The sequence below is a fragment of the Falco peregrinus genome, chromosome 8 (assembly GCF_023634155.1).
Source record: "Falco peregrinus isolate bFalPer1 chromosome 8, bFalPer1.pri, whole genome shotgun sequence".
In the NCBI taxonomy this organism is placed as follows: Eukaryota; Metazoa; Chordata; class Aves; order Falconiformes; family Falconidae; genus Falco; species Falco peregrinus.
The window spans coordinates 62,087,677-62,113,450 of record NC_073728.1 but is presented as its reverse complement, the minus strand read 5'-3'; the positions used below and the strand labels follow the sequence as shown (position 1 = coordinate 62,113,450).

Genomic DNA, 25,774 nt, shown 5'->3' with positions numbered 1-25,774 from the left:
ACTGGGAAGTCTGCATGCCCACTGGAAACAGCTGGCTGTGAGTGCCACTGGGCACGGCGCATCCACCCAGCACAGGTAAGAGGCCCAGTATCTCCAGGCTGCTGCTTCAGATCTGGTGTTTCATCATCCCTCTCATAGCTAACTTTACAGAATTTAGAGAAAGAAGGCTTAAGGGAAAAATTAATTCAAGTACACCAACAGCAACAGTTCAAACATTTTACTAAATCAATTCACACAGTTTCAAAATTGTAAATATAATTAAGGACAACAGGGTTTCTGTATTTTTTTCTTCCAGATTTATCATTAAGACAATAAACAAACACAAATTAGGTTTATAGGATCTGTTCTTTTAAAAAATGAAAGGAACGCCACTCAATGTATTGATAAAGCACCACAACACAGTTACAAAATAGGGTTGGCCTGTTTCTTTCACAAGTAAAAGACTACATACTCCTAATAGCTTTCTGCTTCGATCGATACTTCATTAAAATAAAACTATAAAATCTCCTAGTTTACACTAAGTTCAGACGATGCCTGGTATACAGTGCATTAACAGCAGTAATGCCAACTATCAGTGCCAACATAAAACATTTTAGAAAGTAAAAACAAAACAAAAACAAAACAAAAAAACCAACAAAACCCCCACCTTTATTCCCCTCGATGAGCAAAATTTAAAATAAGGGATGCTCTGCTTCACAATGAGTTAAGGATTTGGGGAGGACAAGGGGTAGAAGAGGGGGCTGGTACTGTAGCTTTCTAGGCTTAGTTGGCATCTAGTTTGGCCATTTCCTGCACGTATATCCCTATACTCTCGCTGTCAAAGAGCACAAAGTACACCGTCTTGATTGAAGAGGACATTGTTGACACAAAATAGCTGGAGATGGCTTTCAGGATCAGCTGAGCAGCTGTTTGTTTTGGGAAGCCGTTTCTGGAAGGAGAGACAAAAACAGAGAGAAAATCAAGACTTGCTGAACGGACTCCTGGTGCAACCTTGCAGGAACGCTCCGCTGCTTCCCTACCACAGCACGGTGAACAAAGCCACAAAGCCAGTGTTTACTGAATTAGAAGTAAATTCAGGCCACAAAGCCTGAATTAGAAGTTACAAATTTGTTTGTCTAGGCAAGGCTTACAATGTTCAAACAGAAGAAAAGCATTCCCAAAATATGAATACAGAGTCCACACACGTTATTGGGTTGAGCATCGCAATATCTGGTGCGTCAATTATTCTCATTTAACAGATAAGTAAACCAACAGCACGAAGCGTTCAGGAAAGCAGCACACACGTTAGAGTCAAACTCATCCTGAAAGCAAACTAACCATTACAGAAAGGTAAAAAAGGACAGAGAACTTGAGATTGAAAATGAAGAATGGAAAGACATGAAGTACAAAATGGTTTATAATATAGCATACAATTTTAAAAGGTACTTGCAGAGCTTTGCTGCAGACTGAAAAGGAAGACAGAATGAGTTCTAGCAGTCTGGCAGTGAGAAAGAACACTGGCAACACCCTTACCATGTCAAACGAGGCAGGAAAAGTGAAGCAGGGTGAGTGAAGGTGAGCACGCCTGCTCTCCTGGGTCACAGTGAGCCTTGTCCAGATGGGCTCAGTCTAAATTTACCGGGCTTGGGAAGCCAAAGTAGCTGTGCCAGATCTGAGGACAGCTTTAAGGGACTTGGTGGCTTTCCTAAGCCAACCTCAGCAGCACTTCCGATGCTCCTCACAAGCTTTTTAATTACAGGCTGATTCAATATAAGTACAGTCCTAAGAAAAATATCTTGAAAGACATCTGCTTTCAAACAACAAACCAACCTTGCTGCTTTTCTCAGATGCCAGAACTGTGCAGGACTGAATTTCAAAGCTCGGTGCTGAATCTGGGAACCCTTCTTACAAGCTTTTTCACATTTTTATCTAGCAGCTCTTGTCTGAAAGTTTCATCTAATCTCAAAACAGGTCAAGCACAAGTAAAATGGTCTGAACAAAGCCATGACCTCAACTGTGAGTTTTCTAGGTCATGGCAAACGCCTGAAATTACAGCTGGTAACTACTTTGAATGTGGCATAAGCTTTGCTGCTGCGTTACTCCTGAGGTGCTGCTACCACCCAGGCCGCGGCTTCACCCCGGCCAAAGCCTGAGTGCTCCACGAGCCACGGTAAAACACATTGCAGCAAAGCAGCGCTCAGTCTGAAGGTGACTGAGTAGGTCAGAAGGTTGTGAGTAGGACCCAAACAGAATTTGAAAGAGCACTTGGTTCCTTGACATGCACCTACAGGTAAACAACGGTCAATACTCCATTATAAAGTGTGTACTATTAATACTAGTACCAATTTACAGATTACACAGATGGCTGAGCTTCTCAGAGTTTCCTCAGCAATTCCAAGCAACTTGGCTAAATTCACCTCTGGCACTAACAGGTACAACATCGCTTAGCGTTTGCTCACTGAAGCGCCAAACCTTGATGATAAAATGCTGTTGTACTCTCCCTCTCATTACATGCTGCAAGACACAAAATGAGAAAGGCAACTGCCTGTGTCATGGTCTGCTTACTGCACATTACCTTACCATAAAACACACTCCGAGAGCAATTCTGTGGTAGTGCTGCCTGTAATGTGATATTATACATGCTGCCTGAAGATAATGCTTGTGATATTTCAAAAATGATGACATGAAATAGCTCATGCTGTTTCTTTCTTTTCTGAAAATGCCCAATTTTTTCTGGTACTAAAGAAGAAAAGGAAAGGAAAAAGAAAAGAAGAAAAGAAAAAAGAAAAGAAGGAAAGAGCATTGTGAGAAAACCTTGTACTCTCCCAGAGCCAAATGAGCTGGTCAGGGAGAATCAGCGGTGTGACAAGATAATCAACTGAGAGCACAGTTTAGACACAGGAGCTACTTCCTACTGTCAGTTTGCACAGAGAAAAAGCCACGGACTCAGCATGCCTCCACATCCGATCGCTTGCTCGTTACTTATGAATGCTGCATCCTGGCAGACACTGGACAGATCTTTAAGGAATGTTGCTCCTGAGCAGAAATTGTCATGCGGGCCAGAATCAAAATTAAGTGTGTACGCCACTTCTGGATTGCTGCCAGGGGACTCCGAGGGCATACAACTGCCACTTCAGTAGAGCTGCAGCAGGGTGGTCACAGCAGGACAAAGGAAAGAAGAGCAGCCTGGTCAAAGGGAGGCGTGCACACAGGGAAGCCGATTAAAGCACATTGTTTAGGACCACTCTCCCAAAAGAAAGGAAAGAGACAGAGCAGAAAAATCAGAAGAAAGGTGCTGACCCAAAGGCCATGTGTGGGCTGCAAGAAACAGAAGCCTCTTGCGTCGGCCTACTGGTCTGGTTAAGTTCTTGTGAACAGGCAGTTTGAGACTTTAGCCAAGCCAGTGTCAAACCAGATCAAAGTCAGAGCCTCTGAGGGAAATCCCTACTCTGAGGATGACTTTATGTTCAGGCCCTACCTCTCCTTTCCCTGTTCTCCTGCGGGCCCTACCAGACTGAACTCCAGGCTACCTCTGTACAGCACCCAACTTGTGCTTCCCACAAGCTGGCTGTAGCTGAGCATCTGGCCCACTGAATGCTACAAGCATGCTATTTTATTTCCCCCCGTGATTTATTTGAACTGCCCTCATGTAATCCCATTCCTCAACTATAAAAGAGAATGAAACTGTTTATGTGGGTTTACTGAGTGATGTCTGCTTGACAGATGTCTGTACTAGAACAGCTGCATACATGTGGTGTCTTTGGCATTTGCTGTCTTTAAAAGCTTTACTTTTATTTTTTCTTAAATGCTTCTGACTTCCTAAAAACAAGTAAAGAGTATTATCAGAATACAATCTCTTCTCTCCAAAATTAATTTGTGCCTGGATATCTCTAGTTAAGAGAAAAAAGGGAATATACAAAGCTGCATCTATTTCTCAAGGCCTTTTGATTCCTCTCCATCTTTTAAAAGCCCCACTTCAACTGGCTCGAGGGAGAATGACGTGTGTGTGCCAAGCTGAGAACTCAGCCACAGCTCTAGCCTGTCAGTAACCAGATCTTGCCTGCCAGTAACCAGATTCCATAACGGAATGCCAATCTAATGATTATGCAGGGTTTCATCATCTTCCAGTACCAACCAACTACTTCGCGACAAAGGTTGAGAATGGTTCTTCGCTGGGAGCTATCCAGAAAAAAAGAGCTCTGAGGAAGACGATTTACATAGCCTCGCTTTTACATAACCATCTCCATAGTCACCCCACAGTCCATGGAGGAATACGGTTTCTCCTAAGAGCAACTGAGAGTGGCTCTTTGTACTGACCAGCCTGTGAAGCTGACAGCCCATTCAGTGGGTTAGTATGAACCCTCCGCTGTGTTTCTCTACTGTTCCACAATGTCTGCTCATGTTATATCCTTAAAATCACATTCGTGCAAATTAGACTTACTTGGAACTTTGTCTGATGCAAGTTGCTTAAATTTATTATCCTACTGAAACTTCTATTTCTTTATTGTTGTTCACCCACAAGCTCAAATGCTGCTTTCTGCCCTAACCCACAGAATATGCAGGAATTAATCATGTGTTGCAATGCAGCACAACGGGAAGAATATTCCCGCTGTACCTCAGCCAACTCCTTTCATGGCAAATTCAAACGGGGCAGTTGCTCAGGGTTAAATACACAACCGTGTAATTGCAGCCTAGATTTGGCCCTTGGTCTTCATACTGAGCCATCATTAAGGGCCAAGTGTTCCAAACCTTCCTCCCCAGCCCAAACCCAAGAGCCTCACACTGGAAGTGCAGTCCGTGTTCACACTCTTAAGGATGTGATCCAGCTTTCAAAGGCATCCTGTACAAAGCCAGAGGACCTTAACTTTAGTTTGGCTTTCAAGGACCTTGGAAAAGCTTTTAAGGCATTTTTTTTATAAAAGAGTCCCATGATATAAACTGCATGGAATTCAGCTTAGGGATTTTGAAGTGACTCTGCAAATCCTAAGAAACAAGGCACTTCACGTTTGCTGCTTAAACAAACACTAACCCACGTCTTCTGGCCACCTTAAGACAGTTGTCACACTAAGTTTAATTATAAACCTAGGTAAAATAGACCCTTTTTCTTCATGTTCTCCTCCACATCCCCAATTTATATGAACAAATCGATAGCCTGAAATAAGTCTTTTAATAGCCTCTTAAAAAGTCTGTTTTACGCTCTTTAACCTATTTGCATGCTTTAAGACTCTGCAGGGATCACTACAAGACCTGCCAAAGCTGAACTAGTATTCAGGAGAATACTGCAGGCTCCATGCGCAGCCTGGACGAACCAACCTAGAAGAATGATTTCACTTTGGGAACTGATTTAAAGGAAGAAGAATAAAGTCAGCATTGCAGCAATGGCTTTTGTACATGAGAAAGGACTTGGAACATGTGAGATGGCACTTAGAACACTTGACCTATTTGGCACTAGGTTTGTGTAACAGCCTTACCTGCCACTGCCAATTGAAGGAAACGCGATTGATTTCAGCTTCTTTTCATCAGCCAGAGCCAAGCAGTTCTTCACCGTCTTTTCCAGCAGCTCCTCGCACTTGTCTGATCCCCAACCCGGGCTGTTACAGTGGATCACATATTTCGCAGGCAATCCATGGCCAGCACTGACAACAGCTAGTGAGAACCGAAAGTGAAACTTAATTGCTTTCCTCTCCTTAGGATTAAAAGAGTGCATACATGATTAAAATAGCAAACAATTGACAGACATTCCTTTAGCCCCTGTGAATGTTTTAGATTACAAATCTGAAGCCTTAAAATATAACAACATGATTACAGAGACTTTGTATTTTCCATTTCCAGCTGCACTTTGCTGTGGCAATTTATAAATCATAGCTATAATCGAGCTTATTTTAGAGAAAGCAAGAATTCGTGGCTGACATCAAAGGAAACACATTTTTATTGGGGATTGTGTGAACCTGCGTAACGTGTAAGGAAAAAGGCAGTAATCTGTTAGAACATAAACCCGTTCAGGGGATGATCTGGCTTTGGTTCAGTTTATTGCAGAGCTACAGTAAATATCAGGATGCTGGACAGTCACATTGAGTTAAGACTTGTTTGACCTTTAGTTACCGCTGCTAAATACAGTTTGTTTCCCTAGCTTCTGATCACGCTGTGGCCCAAACCAGATCAGTTCAGAGCTGTTAGTGCTCTGCAAACTGGTAAGGAAGGCTGGGAAAGAGGTGAATTAAGATTTTTGCCTTATTTCCAGCTTTGTTTCTGAGTAACTGTAAAGAAGACATTTTGCGTGATTTCAAGACTTTGGGCCTGGTCTTATTCGGGGTTTTTTGTGTATGGGTCACCCAAGACCACTTTAACAATGCTGGGTTTAGTTTATCTCTTTCATCACATTCTTGACAGACAGTTGAAGAGGATGCATTTATAGATTTATAATATTTGATTCACACTGTTCCTATACCAACAGACAAGGCCTCGTAAGAAAAAAAGCAGAATTTCTACCATGCTAATTATATACTATCACCACCATATACCATAGACATGTGGGGACTAAAAGGTTTGTTACTAAAAAAATGAGGGAAGAAAAACACACTAATCACAAGCCGAGGGAAGAAAAACACCTAGTCAAAATCTCACAAGAGCATACTTCAGAGAGTCAGCCCCCTGTCACGCACACTTTGGGATATAATCTGACACGGCCACAAAAGTGTAGGTATAAAATGGCAGCTTATGTCTTCTAAAATAGTAATAAAAATAGCAATAATTAAAAAGAAAAATAATCAGGTTTGTTAAAGGTGCTTAGAGGCCAGAAATCCTCTGCTCCATTCTGGAATGTTTATGAGGCATTTTGTTATTTAAGTATCGTAGAAATAACTCTTGGAGCACAATCATCACATATGGATACTACCCCGTAGCTGCTGCAGGAAAGAGAAAACAGACTTTGTCACACAGCACTCTGACCAGAAGTTGATCAGAAGGGTACATGCTGAAGGACAACGGCAGTGCAAGTGTTCCTGTTCTTAGGGGTCTGCAGTTTCTCAGCATGTTGAATAGCCTCTGTTAGGCAATGTTAATTTGTCATAATGTGCAACTAAAATGTTGGCAGACTCAGAATACATCATAAATCCAAGAAAAATCTATTAAAAGCAGCTGACATATCTCTAGTCAGATGTGAAATGTGGATAATATCTTCATCCTGAAAGAATAAAATACTGTATTGATATGCATCGCCAACTTTTAATATATCTCAGGGAGTGTTTTCTAGGGTAGTCATTAATTAACTCATTAGGATTCTGTTGAGGACAACTGTTAATTACCAAGAGCAGTTGTCCCTTACTTCAAATGCAAAAGCTCTGAAAGGGGGAGCTGTAAAAAAAGAATGAGACGCCCATGGACACGTTCTGTGCTAGTCGTGATTACATGCCAGGTAAGGATCCTGGTTATGGGTAGGTTAAAGGGATACCCGTATAACTGAGAAATCTGAAAACTGGCTATCCGTACACCCTGAAACGATGTGTATCGATTCTTCTCTAGAGCCCTCCGACAAGTCTCTACCAGCCAGTTTCTCCCAGAGTAGTGCAGAACTCTGCACGGTGTGAAACTGCCAAGCAGCCCTCAGATCTGAGGGATGCACTGATAGCTCAGAAAAAAAATAAAAATCTTTTCTCTCCAACTTGCAACCTATTTGTGAGCAGTTTGGTCAGGGATGATAAGGAATACTCTAGAGAAGTAAGCAGGCGGAAAAAAAAAAAAAGGTAATTGATTCTACACATTTTTGCAGAACAAGAACTCCAAGAAAAACTTATTAAAAATTTTAAAAAGCAAGGGGAGAAAAAAAGTATTAAGCACCAGAAGTAAACAATTGTAATTTTTCCTGTCAGAGCTGAAATCTTACATATCCCCTTCAGCTTTAGTTAGAATTCGTTTACAAAACTGCGCACACTGTATTTATTTTTATAGCATAAACACAGATGGCAGAATCAGCCTTCTATATGAACAACATGTATCAGCAAATTCACAGATGGTGTAAAATTATATATCGCCATTACCAAACTTTATTACTCATATAGTAGATTTTTCTCAGATATTACATAAATTTTGATAACTAGGCATCAAAAAGTTGTAAGCTTTTATAGTGATGATTTTGGCACTGATTAAACAAAGTACCCAAGCAGATGCTGAACTTTAAGCACGTACTTAAGTTCAGTGAAAGTCAGCGGCATTTCAGCAAAGCAGATGTTTAACAGAGTTGGACTCAACTGTTCTGAAAAATAAGCATCTCATTAATTGCTTTTCTGAACTGTGCCCTTAATAATCAACATTTGTTGTGTACGCACGTACCTGTGAATAGCCCACTTTTACTTGGAATATTACATCACTACACCATTTCCCAGATGCTTTGGTAAAGGTCACTTAAGATGCAGCACATGTATTTTAACTTTGGAGAATACAAATACCATGTAACCCATAAAAGCTGTCTGCAGGCAGCACGAACCTATCTAGAATGTTGCACTAGCAGGAGCTCGGCTGTCTGACTGCAACGACGGCTGCCACAGACAGCGAAGCCAGTGCCCGCAGCATTGTTTGCAGGTTTCCGAAGCGCACAACCTCACCTCCAGCTACGTCCAACGGCCCGTTCTTTTTGCGAAGCTCAATGACAGCTTCCACAAACTCCTTGCCGCCTTTCTTTTCCAAAGTGCTCCCTGAACAGAGAATTGTTATTTTACTCCCCTGATCCCAGGTTTTCATGGCAGACATGTGACTCATCATTATTTTTTATTACATCGCTTTTGAGTTTTCTGCCCAAACGTTTTTTGGGGACTGCAAAGTAAGATCTAAACCTTTTGGGACTTCAGAATTAGCTAGTCATAAAAAACAACAACAACAACAGAAAAAAGAAAAAAAAAACCAACAAAAAAAGACAATCCTAAAAACCCAAAAACCTCACATAGGTATCCCTTGCTAACATTCTCAGACTCCGATTTTAATGTCAAAACATCTGACATGACATCCCTGCCTCCTTCCTTATCATGAGCATCTGTTAGTGTGCAATGTTCCAGAAGAATGTGCTAGCTCAAGAGTGGTTGAAGGTTCGTAATTCCTTCCCCTAAGATTCATTTCCCCTCTCTTACAAATTGTTTTAAAGAGCCATTTGCCACAATAAGAATTTGAAACTCACCTGATCTTGGTCCCTGACCCCAACAGGTGGCACCAGGAATGAAACAGTCTCGTGAGTGCAGCGGGCTGCTTTACTTGGTAACTGCCCAGCTTGTTGAGCCACCTTTAACCAAGAGGAAGAGCCTCAGAAATAAGGAGAATCTCTAAGGAACATATTCCTCCAATGAACTTCTCTAACTACAGCTAAGGAGCTGGACAAAGTCATTCTGGGAGGAAAAGAGCTGTGCAGTGTTTCGGGCAACCAAAAGGTATGCTGTTTACAAAGGCAGTCCATCACTAAATGGTTTAGATCTTATTTTGCAGCTCTAGTTTTAAATATTATTAATAAAAAAAGAAACAGCCCAAGAAAGCATTTTCCTAACTACATAAGCACCCCACGTAATTTTGCACTGTGCATATTAATTATAAAGGTAGATAAGTAAAAAGCAGTGATATCATAAAGGCTCTGATTTGAGATATTACTTTGAAAACTGATTTTCAAAAATTCAGAACTAGGATTTCTAAAGATCTAGACAGTTATTTGGTGAAACCCCTTACTTTCACTGATGAAGAAAGAAAAAAATGCATTTTCTGATGGAAGTGCACATACTGTATGCTCAAGGAAGCAGAGCCCCTCCTCCAAGATTCAGTTTACTGAATAGGGTTATAGCTGTATGAGGACTGCAAGATACTTTCCTTTTGAGACCGTTGCTAAATTTCTTTCAAAATGAAGATTGAAAGTTGAAAACAATGCCTTTGTTTGCTCATTCCAAAACTGACTCGGTGACCCTGCCTCTATTTTGCTATTGGGAGTTTATTGCTTTTGGGGTACAAAAGCTGAGGACAATTAAAAAACGTATGCCTTTTCTTTTGCTTTTTTCATAACCAACTCACAATGGGTGTTTGCCAAAAGCTGGATCACAAGGTCAGACAGGTCAGAGCGTAATTTGCTCTTTGTGCTCATTTAAGCTTTTTTATATAAATACTTCGGTGTAAGTTCATTCAGACAAACCCCTCACTAAGAATTTTCTGAAACTCAGTTACCTACCGCTGCGCAACTGAGCGGAAGGCACCATCTTACAGAAAAGACAGTAACGGCTTTATTGGCAGCAGCGAGGTGTCTTAGGAGCGTGCTAGGAAAGGAGATGCACGCCAGAGCGGAGGCGCTTGGAAACGCTGCCCTTCAAAGGCAGCCGCACGCCAGAGGGCACGAGACACAGCGCCCTTTGCTAAACCAGCCGAGTAGACGTGGCTGACACCAGGGTCTTAACAAAACCCTCTGACAGAGAAGGGATGGGGAGGGAAACAAACAGTCTTCCATCCTATTTCTATTCTTGCCTGTATTTCCATATCATTCCTGTTTATATTTGTATATATTCCAGTTATACTCCCTTTGAGTCCATGAACTCGGAACAGTCCTAAACGCCATGATATTCATAACCCTTAATTTGTCTTGTTTCAAGGGGAAACATAATTAAGCCTGTGCAGAACCTAGGAACAGAAAAGATCTATTAAGTAGGTCATTTCTTTGCCATTGCAAAGCTGTGGTACATTTAATGGAATTTAGCCTAGTTTGGTTTAATTCAGTCCAGAAGGATCAGCTTTTTCCCCTTCTACTGGGAATTAATTTATAATTAAAAGCAATGAACAACCCTGTCAGTTTGTTTCACTGAGCTCTCTTCTTGCAGACCTGGTACAAAGAAGAGAAACGTAGCATTTGCTGTGAATCAGTGAGGTTTTCTCCATTTACTCCTCAATTATGTTCTTCTTCTGATTAATAGAGAGGGTTCATACTGAAACTATATTTCAGAACTATGTTGTAAATTAGCTTCATCTGGGAAAGGACATACCGTATTTAACCATTTTCTACTACATTAGCAAGTTTCTTGATGGAAGTCCTGCTTCACAGCTTCAAGGTTAGTAGCTTATTTGCTCACAGGCATAAATATGTGTCACTCCCATGAGAATAAGATCATTATCTCATGCTTTCCAAGCAGGCATTGGTATCAGTGTTGAAAACAGCGTTAGCAGAAATTTAGGCTCTAAAATTCTCAGGATAAGCCCCCAATACATTTAAATTGTTAGGGAAAAAACCAACAAAAATTAAAAAAAAAAATTTAGATGGGTAAAAGTTAATCATTGGAAGCTAAGCATTTGTGCACTTCTATTCTTTCTTACAGCAGTCAGAGGCAACAGGAACCTACACTAAGGATCAAGCAGTACAGCTTCGAGAGAGAATTTTCTTTGTAGGGTAGCAAAGCTTTTCTTTGTCAAAGGGTGGGAGACAAGCACATTAGCTAAATCGGTCTGACAGACTTTAGAAGCATGTTCTTTAGATACAAGGGTATTTATGACGCTCTTATTTTAATGTCTCTGCATAATATTTAGCCAGCCAAGTCACAGCTGTTGCTGCCCAAACAGGCTACACAGAGCTACGTCTGTCTGCATGTTACTCAGAAAGTGGCCCCTTCCGTAAAAGCAGGTGGCTTAGGACACGCCAGCTCTGCAGCAGGACCGTGTCCCTCCAGGCCAGTAGTGAAACGGGGCCTCAGGCGCGGAAGGAGACCACTCGCATAGCGATGGTGAGGTTAAGAGATGCAGAACAGAGGCTGGGAGCAGGCGACTTTTTTTTAAAGCGTGGTGGGTCACCACCCTTACCAGCAGCTTCTGGATTCAGCCCAAATTCTCATTTGCCTTCTCAAATTACAAAGGCTGTTCAGTCCTTTTATTTTTTACAAAATCCTTCCAAATACTGTACACAGGGTGGGGTGGGGGGTATTACTGAGATAAGAGTTACTCTGGGGACGCCTAAGATACTGAATTAAGATGTCTGTCATGTTTTATATCATGCCTTCTCTCATCGCTGTAGCTTAGATGACTGACCGCCTGGAAAATGTATGTGGTGTCACTAGCTGTGCGCTTGTGGGTGTGAGGACTGTTGAGCAGGGCTGTGAAGGTAATCAGCCCGTAATGTAAAACATGAAAAAACTAACCAATCTTAAGTGTTCAGAATATACAGATGGGCTAGATCCAGCACGTCAGATGTGAACATCTGAAACTCAGCATGGAGAGGGTGTACTGGGAACTGGTTAGAAATCTAAAGATCAAGTCTCAAGCCGTATTCAAAACAGGCATTTAACGTGTCAGGCAAATAATGCTGGAATTTATTTTCCTTGGTCACGTGCCTGCATTGAACGTACTGTTCCTGCACTTCAAATTTTGGCGGTGTGTTCTACTGTTACTTCTGAAAGTCTGATTTGGTGATAAAAATCAAAAGCGCCTACTGAGTTTGCAATTATTCCTTTCTTTTTATTATCAGGCAGGACTGCTGGAAGTGAGAAATGAATGCAAATCTGCATAGCTACAACAAGCTTGTGGCTGCTGATTGACCATGCACACACATACAAACTCCGCAGCACTGAACTTTCCATTACCTACTTCACCACCGGTGTAGATGTCAGAGTTTGTCGGGTGAACGACAGCATCACTGTCGATCGTGGCAATGTCAGCCTGTACAACTTGCAACTACAACAGGTAAACAGATGTATATCAACCACGTTGGACAGAGACCCAGCACAGGCTCTACATTTACACATGTACCAACGTCCATATTTTCCTACCTTTACATCTCCAAACCTTGCGCCAAAGGAGTATGCTGAGTTGTGTGTGCAGGTGTGTGTAGAGAAAGGGGTGTAGGGAACAGGAGGAGGAATATTGAGTATGACATGATCAAATAAATGTTAAAATGACAAGTCAGAGCAATCACATGAGATCATTTCCAATGTTTTAAAATCAGCTATTACCCCATTTCACTTTGCAGAAACCTAGAACAACCAGTTCCCCACAGAGCATGACACTAAAATATGGAATCTGTTTAAAAAAAAAGAATTCAGGATCATCAAGCCAAACAAAATAACTAGTTTCTCCATTTTGTCAGCATCTATAAGCTGACAGGCACTAATCTTCAAATACATAGCTATTCATTTGGTTTCTAAAAATGACAGTCTCCTTCATGTGGAGGAAACCATGTATGTGCAGACAGGGTTGTACTGAATTTGCTCTAAAAAATATAAATGGTTGTTCTTACATTTTAAAGGTAAGATACATTTTCTACTTATGTGTTGGAATGGCTGAGACACTTGTAAAAACATACATATTTCTGAGAAAGGCCGATTTAAAAATTAGCTGCCTTAAATCTTTTTCTTGTTAGATTACTTGTGTAGATTCCCATAGGAAATGCAGTACTAGAAGAATTATGGGTTACATTCCATTAAGGAAGTTAAAAAAAAAAAAAAAAAAAAAAAAAAAAGACAGCAGCAGGTGTAATCAAATAAGAAGGGAATGCTGTCCATAATGCATGAACGTTCACTTTTTCTTTTGCTGAAGAACAGATTTCTGTTGAAGAAGTATTTTTTAAATTTTTCTTCAATCTGGACAAGACAGAAGCTCGTAAAAGCAATACACCATCTATGATAACATCTACAAGTACACTGTTGGTATAATATTCGTTTTCAGCTGAATGTGAAAGTGACAGGGAGCAATTGAAGCATAATGGAAACAAATTATTTGACTGAATTACACATGAAATCAAGGTAGGCAAGATTTGGGGACAGTTAATCATTTAATCATTCCTCTTTAAAAATTTTATGCCTACTCTGAGTATCAGAAAAAAGTCTCAAGGTTGCAGTTAGAATGGAGAAACTGCTTATTTTGAAAACAACCTGACAAAGACGTATTTTAGTCCTCAAAGTATCCAAATAAGAACCCCCCCAAAATAGCTAACAGTCACATATGATCATTATGGAAAAGAATTTAAGATTCTTGTTTTAACTGAAATCAGCTTGAAGACCGGCAATAGCTGCAAGTATTCAGATTTGGTGAGAAAGTGTTTTCAATGTAGTTCTTCAACAAAACAGAACCTGCAAGATTTGAATTTCTGCTCTTATTAAATGTAAGAAGCTCTAGAGAGTAAATTCTGGGTTCCATAATTTCCATGTGACCGTTAGTTGTGTCAACCCATGCCCCATTTACCTAGGTCATCTTTAAGGTCAATGTCAGCATTGGTAGGATTGATAATGGCCTCCACCTCGAAGCCGGCTAAATTACTGATTTCACTGTGAATAAGGTTCAGCTGAAAAGAAAAGCATGAGGTGGGAAATAACAGGACAGCTGGGAAATCACAGAGAAGCTGCAGAAAAGTGAGCTTTGCAACACAGATGGAGATAGCATCACTGCAAACAAATATGCAAAATAAAAGGCAGGTCATAAAGGAGGGTTATTATCCAAAAAATTCAAACACAAGACTCAAACATTGTTCATACTGGGAGGAAGTGACTGTACCTACTAACAAGCTCTATTTTGGCTTTACGCTGACCACTATTTGGGACTCTTATTTTGGCATTATAAGAGGGTATTTGTTTCTCCTCAAAGTACAGATGAAGGACACCCTAACCATTTCTTAAGCATCAATTACAGGAATGTGCCTTTACCATTCAGCACAAACTGGATAAAAGATGCTGCTTCTCCTTCTTTAAGGCAGCAAACACAAGCACATCTTTGAGAAAGCACACGCTTGCCTCCAGCGATTCCTCCATCCTAACAAGGGGACACGGCTCTTTTTCCTTCCTTATTAGTGGCCACCATATTCTGCATTGCAGGCACTTCGGTTTTCATTTGCACAGTTCCGCAGCCTTTGTGAATGGCTGGTGACGTACTGTAAACAGGCACTATTACGTGCTCATAACTTCTAGTTTTTATTTTATTTGCTTTACTTCCTTTTGTAATTTATGAAAATGGAGATTTTAACCCCACCCATTAATGCCCATTAGGTCCTCTCATTAACACCCACGTATTTCAAGCATGCCTCTCGATTTCTGTCTTAGTCCTTGCAAAATCAGAAGGATTTCTCATGGGCACTCAGTAAACTCAGGAAGTTAGCACAGATATCTAGAGATTAACCTCACATCTGCACTACTTGTTCTTGGAAAAATAAAAAGAATTAGTGAAATATGAGGAAGTGCAGATTTCAACTTCTAGCAACGCACTTGGGTAAGACTTACAAACTGTTATATAAAATAAGAAGTCAACGAAATAATCAGACCAGCAATGGTAACGAACTGACCCTGTCCATCATACTAGTAAGGGCGTTTTGTTGGAAGTGCTTAGAGTTGTAAAGTGATAGCACAGTTTGCTTACTACTGACAGTTCGGGTGCCTCGTCACAGCACGTGACCCACGCCACGGAGCAGCTCTGTGATTTGAGGCAATCTGATGGGAACGCCAGAGCTGGCAAATGTCAAAACTGCAGCACGCTGACAGCATGTGAGGAAGCTGATAACCAGGGGTTGTGGCACTGCTTCACAGCCAGTGTCGGGAAGTCTGATTTCACATGCACCAAGTTTACTACTGCAAAAACTTAAAATACTTTGAAGTGCAAAAAATCTTCCAGACTCTTTCATATGGGAATATACATTATCAACATCATAAATTATGCTTCTATCTGCAACATGCATTTAAAAAGATCATTTCAGTAGCTGATTAGGCAATATGGAAAGCAACTATAATAAAGAAAGTTCTCCATTTATGCAAGTCCTCAAGCCAGGTGCAGTTAAACCAGGCTTTCCTTCTAATCCAAAGCCCACTGGGCTCGACCTCTGAGGCATAACATATATATTAGGCATGGCAATTTATCTCATCAATAACTGAATTTTGTCTCTTGGTTTGTAATCCACATTCTGTAAACTTAACACTTCAAATTTTCTCCTTGTGTGTGGCAGTTCAGTAATATGGGAATATGGAGCCAATTCATGAAACCAATACAAGTGAATGGGTCATTTAAGGAGGCCAACATCCATATATTTAAGTTTTATAAAAAAAAAATTTCCACTTCATTCGTGTCATTATATGAATTGACCTTCTTTCTCTTTTTAAAAGACTGCAATTTAATGTAATTTGCATATGTTGCTTGAGTAAACTATGTTCCCTCAAAATAGGGTGATTTTGGCTAAAAATGAGTGTAATTCAGCCCTGTTTTAAGTACGGGTCTGTTCGGGAATTTGTAATAAAATCTAAGAAAGCTTGCTTTCCAAATAGCTTAGAATCCTTTAATACGTCACATGTGGCAAGTTATTCATACTTGAGTTTGAGTCTTGAGTTTGACTACAAGCAACTGCTGTTTAAAAAAAAAAAATCAAATCAAATCAAACGAAAACATTAAAGAAACTTTATGAATTTTGAAATAAAAAACAACAACAAAACATGCACACACCAAAAGACTGTTCTGTGGAGATTTTAGTATGTTCCTAAGCATATTTTGTTCATTTTACAGATGACTCTCTTCGATCCTTGATTCTGTGTTCTACAAGTTTCTGCCCAGATCTATTGGCTGCAGACCATTTTGGGATCAGACCTTTAATCTATCTCTGCGCCTACTCATATATGGGATTTACATAGCAACCAGCTTGTAATTACAGTTTCAATTTAAAAGCAACAACAAAATTCTTAAAAAGCTGCCCATCACTGATAGCATGTATTGGCAGCTAAGTATTATTTTGCTAAATTTTGTGTTTACTGTTCAATGCACTGTTAGCTATCTGATTGCCAAAAACAACTTTAAAAAAATCAGAAGTTTCCCTGTAGAATTAAATTCTCCAATGAGTATTTGCTCAACTTTACTAGCCAATAGTATGAAGCATGTATTAGAAGAAGTGATCCCCTAAAGGGCCACTTAAAAAAAAAAAAAATAGGCACAACTTGCATATACATGTGCAACAAAGAGTGGACGTACTTTAGGTAACATTTAAATTAAATGTTAGTCTAGATAAAATGCAGATGGCACTTAGTACATCCATGAGTATTGTCTGAGCCAAGCTTTGCATTTCTTATTTCAGAAAAAATTACCTTTAAAGTCTTGGAACTTTTTCTGGTATGAGTTTGGTACAGAAAACTGAAGACGCCTGTTGCAGACAACAAGCTGAGGTCTCTCTGAACGTCCAAACCCTAATGCTTAGGCTTGAGGTCTTACAGCTCTGCCTCTACTCCATAATTGTCTCAGGAAAAACAAACTAGTTAATGTGCAAAATACCACGTTTCCATTGGGATGTCACTTGTAGGATGTGAAATCATTTACATATTAACTAGATTTTAATACTTAATTAGTGCAGCACTAATACACTTCTACAGGAATAATTGAAGGGTTCTTTGCCATTTCCTGACCTCTAAGAATTTCTAGCTGAATGTCAGCAGTTATCTAAAGATTTAATGCAGTAATAGTACTTTTTAAAAACTGAACGATACCCAGGTTTGCAACATTCTCATTTGTCTTTCCAGCAATTAAAGCTGGGGATTTTAAAAGGATGAAGAGTGCCCTTGCAAATAAAAGCCTTCCCTTTCCCTTCCGCAAACATGGAGACAAGAAAAAGATTTTTCCCATTAAACACTTAGGAATGATGTGATACTAAGAACTGCATTATTTTCTTCCCTCTCTGCATCTCGCAAATTATTTCCCAGTCTAGCAGATAGTGGTTTTGCAGACCAAAGAGGCGTGCTGTAAAGGTGTTCAAGGATGTCACAGGAGGTTCAAAAGATACTGATTGTCTGGGTTTTTCAGTTTCGGGTTTCTGTGTTTGCACTGTAGTTTATTAAGGACACACAGAACATGAAAGTACACTGAAACTCTGTATGTGCAAATTCAAGAAAAAATCAAATAACTGTGATCAATACAAGTATTTTTGCTTTTCAAATGGAAAGGCTCAAAATGTTTTAACATATTGAGCTTTCCTACCATCCGGGTAAAGAGGATAACTGTATCTCCATTTCACAAATGTGGAAGGCAACAGAGAAAGGAGATTTACATCTCTGGATCAGCCAAAACCAGAAGCCAGGAGCCATGGCTTCCAGGCCTCCAGCTGAACCACCTAAACACCATGTCCTCCCTCCACAGGAGACCAGCAGATTTCTCCTTCCCTCAAAATGCTGTTTAAGGAGAGTGAGGCTATGCTGAATAGAAGCAAGTCCTCCTCCAAAGAGGCCAACACCTTCTGCCCTCACACACTTTGAAAAAAAGCAACATGCACAAGTCTAAGGAATCAAACTACAACACTACTGTGCAGAACTGCCATTGAAGAAAATTCTTAGTTCATTACGTTTATAAATACCATGTGGGACTAATTTAAGACAACTGTAACAAAACCAATTTTTTTTTTTCTGTTAAGTATCAGACTTAAACTTGGATCAGTATTATCTTTTTAAACAGCAATTGCATGTAGAAATGGCTAAGCAGAAGCATTTAACTAATTCAAAGTCACTAGAGTTTTTATAGGTAATTGTTTGAGACTTCCATGTGTCACTTTGATGATTAACAACCACCACCATCAATGAGATCGCAGTCTGCTAAACCTGCGTGTAGCAGCAGACATCCTGTCACACCCAGGGGCCTCCTGGCCCATGCAAAACACACCTCAAGTTTAGGAGAGAGAAAGCATTCAACTCCCACCGATTCCCTGACTGAAAGTTTTATCTTTGCCTTTTTTTATCACAAGGAAGTTATTTAGATAATTTTGAAAATCCATGTTTTGAAAATAATTTTGGGGAAATGGTCTGAAAATATTTCTAGGAGTAAACCAGCATAATTTTTTGGTTTTATTTTTTAATGCTAAATAACATCTCTTTTATCACTACAGTGCAAAGGTTTTTTGCATTTTAAGCTTTCCACATTTTCAGTCTTAAAAGAATTTAGGTTGGTGCAAATGTGCTATTTTGGGGGTAAAATCAGAACAAATACATTATTTATCAGCTCAAACAAGGTAAGAATTTCATTTTTAACTCACACATAATAGGATACAGGAAATCCTTGTATCTTCTAGACATAGCCTACTTTTCTCAAGATTTTTTACACTAACCATTTACTGCCTCTGAAGACAGTTCTCACAGGGAAACAAAAGAAAAATATAATCTGTGGTAGATACATCTCAACAGCACCTATGCATTCTCTGCCTCTCAGAAGATAATCTATTTGGAGCGTTCCCTCACAGGCGACAAATGGGGTTTCATTTTTCTTTTAATTGATATGCATACTGTGTTACAAATACAGGCTAACACCTGCCCCCCCTCATGCAGGGCTAACTGACAATGAACAAGTAGGAGGATGGACAAGTGGCATTTTGTGTAGAAAGTAACTTTTTCAGGGGGCTACGCTCTACATGAATGAGAAAGCCAGCAAGTCCCTTTCCCAGTACAAGGTACTCACTGAAAAGCTCTACAAGAGACACTGGCTTTGCTCACCACAGCTTAAAGCAGTCCTGGAATTCACAATTCTTTTCCACTGAGCCCAACAGCAAAGCTCCATTGATTTGCTGGGTCAATCTTGCTGGAACACAATGCTAGGTCTTATTATGGCTTTCCTATGGTAGCTAAAAGGAGTTCAAAATCAGGACCAAAAGCCTGACGTTACTTGCTTTCTTGAAAAAGTAATGTAGTTTACAAATTTTGGGTTCTGATTTACTCACCAAAATGTTTTTAAAAATATGTTCAAAACCACTACCCCCTAGTACTAGTCAAATAACAAAACCTATCAAACCAGCAATCTAACTAGCTGTAAAATTAAACGTGGAAAATCAGAACACTTGCAAGAAATAACGTTACTGTCATGCATGTTAAACTTAGCAAACAAACTGTGGCAGGATAAATGGAGAACAACCTCAGTATGAAATAAAAATGAGTCAGAGGAGATATATCCCACCATGGACAATGGCTCATCTTTTATGACTTACAACACAATGATCTGATTACCGAATGATAGAAGAAAGATGCAGTTTTACTTAACAAAATTTTGTATCATGAACTAAAGGCAGGTTTCAAGATTAAAGACCAAATTAATTCAATGAATTGTTTCTTTAAATGGATCCTCTCTTTAAGCAGACATGTATTTGTATTAAACCACCCCATGTCCCAAAGCACATTCGCAGGGAAAAAAAGGATTGTTGACTTCTAGCTTTTCATAAAAGCATCATTCATTATTACACAGCATTAACTTTTGTAAATAACAAAGCAGAACAAAACATAAAACCACTATTATGAACAAATGTCTGAAATAGGTTTTGATAAAAACCTGTAAATCATTTACATCAGCAACGAAGTGGGCTGCCCATTGGAAAAAAGATGTTTTATTCTTAGAATAATCTTATCCTTGGCAGAAGCTTAGCTGTAACAATTATACTGTTTATGAATAAGGCAAGATGGATTACAAGCACACAGGCTTTCCATATAAAGACTCATTAATGTATTTTTAAAAATGTTCTAAAAGCTGTTTGAGAGAATTTCTTTGTTCAAAAACTAGCATCACACACCTCCTCAAGAGCTCAGTGGGGAAACGTCCATTGTACCCAGACGTTTTAGGGAAAGGGTGGTGGTGGGAGGGGGTATTCCCTAAACAGCACTGAAAAACAGGTATAAATTTATAAAAATGCAGGAGCATACCTTCTGCCCAAGAAACAGACTTTTGGTGGACAGGACTGTGAAACCATCTGCAGGAGTTCCCTCTGTTGTACTGTCAGCACTGGCTGATTTGCTCACTTCTCCCTGCTTCTTCTTCCAAAAATATAGTTAATTAGTTAACTCAAGACTGAGAGAAAAACAGTTTAATAACACTTCAGATATATGACATGCCATAAATGCTTACCAGGCAATAAAATGCCAGTACAAACACTGGTGTTTGGATTTTATCCTTTAGTCTAACTAAAGTGACTGATTACAGCTGAAGGAATCAATAGGAAAAATTACCTCAACGTCTGCGTATCTACATAAGCCTTTTCTTGACTACGACAGTGCACAGTTCAGATGGCAGTTGTCTTAAATGTTGCAGGAAGACATATAAACAGCTCCAAACTTTTTACAGCTTTCTAACGGCTTGTGTGGAAAAAGTTAATGTATCTATTTATATGTGTGGGCAGACTCATTCTAAAGTAAAAACCTACTTGTCACAGTGAAAATTTTATCTCTTTGTGAAGGGAGGTGCTCCCAGATTTCACAAACTTATTTTTAGAAATACTGCTTTGAAACGTGGCGGTCCTTAGAGCCAGTGTCAGAATACATCTACCTTCTACCTACCTAGTACTAGGAAATGGGCTGAACAATTTTCTCTGTCTTGTTAAATCATCACCTTCCTTTATCTCCAGTAAAACTGCAGGGGTAGAGGAGTTCCCCCTAACCACCATTCCTTTTTTCAACTGTATTACTGAAGTAAAATAATAGGTTTCAGGAATTAATTGATTTACTGAATAAAAATGAGAATTAGGAACATTTTGAAAAGGATGTTTCATGAAGACAGTGAATTGACTGCTGTGGTTATAAACTCAATTGGTGCCAAAAATAGTGTGGTATTTTCGATAAAATTACAACTAGTGATTTTATACAAATACTTGGTGCCTCAGCAATATCTATGCTGAAGCTTAAAAGCACACCTGGAATATTAAACAAGACACTGTTCTCCTATTTTCCTTTTCCAAAGTATATAAACTAAATCTGTGGCCGAGGAACTAAAATGACTCTGATGCAAAGGTATATTGGTGCTCCTAGAAGCTGTAACCATGCTTTACTTTACACAAATGTTTTGAAAATTAGATTTTCATGGGTCCTATTTCAATTCCCCAGGAGTTTACTGTTAGCCAAATACCAATATAGTAAGCAGACAATACAGTTTATTGTGTGGAAGAAAAACAGAACCCCACAACAGACTTCCTGCTTTTGTAATCAAGTAGGGGAAAAAAATTCCAGATTTAGAGAAATTATTAGTGCATGGTTATTAGAAGCACTGCACTCGAAATGCCAGCTACTAGGTGTTCTAAGAAAGCAAGCTAAACTCAAACTCAGTTCAAAAACCAAAAAAGGGAAACAATCAGAAAAGTGAACAAGTAGACAATAACAAAGACACACAGGGTGATACAGAAGCTTTGTTTGGCCCGGAAGGCGACTTTTCACATGCATTGTCAATTTCATGTAAAATTCATGTACTTTTCTTCCTACTTTCATAACCCATTGCTTGACAGCAGTTTTTTTTGAAGGGAAAAAAAAAGATCCTTGGTTACACAGGCACACACAAGAAAGCTTCCCTACTCCTACAAACTGAAATGAAAAAAAGGAATATAGGAATGATCTCCTTAGCTTAAAAAAAGATGTTACTCTTGGTTTCCTAGCATAAGAAAAAGCTCATTTTGGTCCTCTTATTCTTCTCCTCACCTCCACAGTTTTTTGAATGAATTTTAATCATGAGGAATTAAAAAAAATCAAGTCTAAACACGGAAGAGTCTCATTTATAGCATACTAACAACAGAGAGGACATTTGTGGGTCTTTAGCTCAGCCAAAGAAACTGTGTACCCACAATATGGTTTCTCTGATGCTGCAAGATACTCAGCTACCTGATCTAGCAGAATTGCATCCTACTTCAGAAGGAGTATTTCACACTTCTTGGATTTCATCAGATCAACGAAGCCCATTAAAAACCCAACAAACAGCAGAAAAACACAACACCTGAAAAGAGGACTCTGACATGCTGATGCTGAGGACACTTACAGCGCAAGTGACTTAGGCTGGTTTTCTTCAATATCTAAAATTGCAAATGTTGCTTTAGCGTGACTTGACTTTTGAAAAAAATACCCAGATTCCCTGTTTTTTGCAGACACATATCAATACTCGAACAAAGTCCAAGCAAGTTTACTCTGCCTAGCCCAATGCAGGCACCTGTGTGCACAGTCACAGCAGAGCTACACCTATAGCTGCTACATAAGATCTCCTTTGCCCGCCAGCAGGGCATGGCTAGTGTAGCCCCATACACTCTCTTCTGTCTCTTGGTGTCTCCAGCCTGTGCCCACCTAACGACGGTTTCATACAGAGCAGCGTTTACAGCTTGCCTGCCTGTCCAGCAAACCTGTGCTACTTCCAAGGGTTCTCACCCTTCCAGCAGCACTAGGGAGGGGGCAGTACTCCCCCTTCAGCACCTGCTTACACTGCTACCGAAATCACTGTTGTTACTACCACACAGATTATAATAACAAGCCTATCCTACTGAGCGATGCTCCCTGCAGCTACTACTAGCAAGCTTGTCTGGGTTTAAATTTTTAAACAGATTACTCTACCTTGGATTTCCTTGCCCCTTTCTTGCTGCCAGTTTTCTTTGATACAGTTTTTTTCTGTGACGGAGACTTTGCCTTCTTTGCTGGAGGTGGAGTGATGATGGCTTCCAGTTTTCCTTTTGATCCCCGCTTCTTTGCCAACAGCTCTGGGTGAATATTGGGTAACACTCCACCACTGGCTATGGTGACCCCTTTCAATAGCTAGTAAAAAAAAAAAAAAGTTGTAGATGCCAAATCCCAGCATTTACTCATCAATAAATAGAAAGTGGCGTTTAATGCAAATTTTGTACATTGCCTTGAGTTTTAATGGGTTCTTGTATGTTTCTTAACACATTATCTTTGAAGAAGAGAGACATGAAACGTATGAAATGCTCACGTATTAGATTTTAACTATAAAGGGAATATGTATTCTTCTTGCACATATGCTTGTTACTGTCAGTATCTCTTGGGCTCGCACCAGATCTCTTTCTGTGAAGCCATGCAATGAGGACTGTTACCCAGCTGCCTGAAAACAGGACAGCCCCAGCCCCAGACGTGAGGGCTTTGCAGGGCAGCCTGTGTGAGAGAGATGGGACCCCAAGTCCATGGCATGGGACTGCAGTGGGTACCACGCTGTGGTGAACCCAATATATGTCCCAACTGCGGAATTTTCTTGAAAGTATGTTTTTAAAACAGTTTTTTTTTTTCCTTAGAAAAAGAAACTTTAAATGGAGGGTAACATTTATACAAATCTCTATACCTGGAAGTCTTTCTTCAAAAAAATCTTTATGTAGTTGAAGAAAAGCAGATCAATATTCAAAAGTGTGCAGATCATTCAAGCCTTTAAAAGCAGAGGTGAAATATATCATGTTCTGTATTTAAAACCACTTTAACCCATTTTTTTATACATCTAACTGGGACTAATTCCCTATTTGGGAGGATACAAAAGGTGAGTATCAAAGTCCCTCACGTACTCCCACCTTCTGATTCATGTTTACTGCTCCCCAACCACAGTTCAGTGATGCTCCAAGCTTACAAAAGGATGATGAATGGAAACTATTATCAAATTTCAGACAAAGTCAGAAGTAAGTTGATTTGGGGATACTTTTTTCCCTGCCCCATCATGACACATAGGTTCAGAAAAAGGTGTGTTTGTCCAGCACCTCACACAAAGGTGCATTAATCCTGGCCACTGCCTCTGGCTAACACCACAACACTGTAATAATAACACCCAAATTTTCTGTGGCTAAGTTAAAGGTATCTTGAAATCTGCAAAGGACACAGACTTTCAAGAGTTCCAGAACTCTTAATTCTGTGGTAACAATGACAGACTTTGTAACAATGACAGGAGCAGGATAGGTCCCACTGAGTCTTAAGCTGCATAAAGGGGGAAAACAAAAGCCAACAAAAAAAAAAAAAGCATCTGCAAGATTTTCTCCACGTCTCTGTAGAATTTATGACAATATCCCACTCTAACAGAAGTGGTTGTAATAGCACAAGCAAATGTCATATTACATATCCATTGCATTTTCACATGTTTTAAGAGTCCTGAAATACATAATTAAGCTGAGTGCTGTAGTTAGTTACACAGGCAGCGTGTTAGTGAGTGAATGAGCAGTTTCCTGGTGGGCTACTCAATAAGCAGAGGTCTTGAGTTACAGTTCAGCTATATGGAAAGACAATTTAAAAAGCCCTAAAGGAAATCCTGGCCCTCACACGGCGGAGTTCTGTCTTACCTGATTTAATTCTTCATCATTTGCTACAGCCAACAGGATGTGTCTAGGAGTGACTCGACCCTTCTTGTTGTCCCTTGCTGCATTTCCAGCCAATTCAAGAATTTCCGCTGGGGAGAAAGTAAGCCTCTTTTAATTACATTGTGATCATTAAGAAAAACCAATGTGTTATTTAACATCCATGCAAAAAGATACCTGAATTACATCGTGTTATTCCTAACTGCTGTTCAATACCCTCAACAGACATCTAACTCTAAAATTATAATTTTCTTTTGATATGTCTGCTCATTGAAGGACAAATGCATACTTGAAGTCCTGTGGTCTAAACTTCATTTACTTTTTTGTCCTTTTAAAGAAGTTCCCCTAGATTCTTGATTTTTCAGTGTTCTTCTCAAGGCTACTGTCACTTCACCTCCTAGGATCCCTCTCCTATCAGGGACAGAGTATTAGGTGTACAAATGCTCTTTTTTTCCCCCTCAAACCTGTCATAAATGTAAGTTCTGGCTTGCAGTGCTTCTACTTTTTTATTACTGGAAAAGATGCTATTCTCAGTTTCTCATTTTTAATGTTATGGAAGCATGTAAGCACACATTTGAGCTAGAACATTAAGAATACACACTCTGCTGCTACACTTACTTAATGATTTTTTTTTTCCTCTGAGAAGTTTTTGTCTAGAGAAAGTAATTGATGAATCATGTTTGTTTGCTCCCAGTAAATTATCTCCTTAGAAGAAATTTCCAGTCCTGACAAAATCCATTTAACAGCTGTGCATTTGATGGCTTTTGTTGGAATAAGGAAAGATTAACTTGCTCC

The 25,774-nt window shown here is 39.6% G+C and overlaps 1 protein-coding gene across 5 annotated transcripts in view; it reads right to left on the bottom strand.

The window, feature by feature from the left end:
• Window positions 1–202: 202 nt before the first annotated feature.
• Window positions 203–25,774, bottom strand: part of LOC101910375 (core histone macro-H2A.1) — a 47,217-nt gene continuing 21,645 nt past the window's right edge. Inside the window, exons 3-9 of one of the 5 annotated variants that reach the window (XM_055811772.1) lie at window positions 24,965–25,071; window positions 23,253–23,450; window positions 20,598–20,708; window positions 14,155–14,254; window positions 8,580–8,669; window positions 5,451–5,625; window positions 203–928 (exon numbers count right to left, since the gene is read on the bottom strand). In XM_055811772.1, the coding sequence (XP_055667747.1) occupies window positions 763–928; window positions 5,451–5,625; window positions 8,580–8,669; window positions 14,155–14,254; window positions 20,598–20,708; window positions 23,253–23,450; window positions 24,965–25,071 (947 nt within the window). In that variant the 3' untranslated portion in view covers window positions 203–762. Of the gene's footprint in view, window positions 929–5,450; window positions 5,626–8,579; window positions 8,670–12,557; window positions 12,649–14,154; window positions 14,255–20,597; window positions 20,709–23,252; window positions 23,451–24,964; window positions 25,072–25,774 lie in introns of those variants that run through there. The other 4 variants (XM_055811774.1, XM_055811773.1, XM_055811775.1 and 1 more) reach the window with 4 other exon arrangements.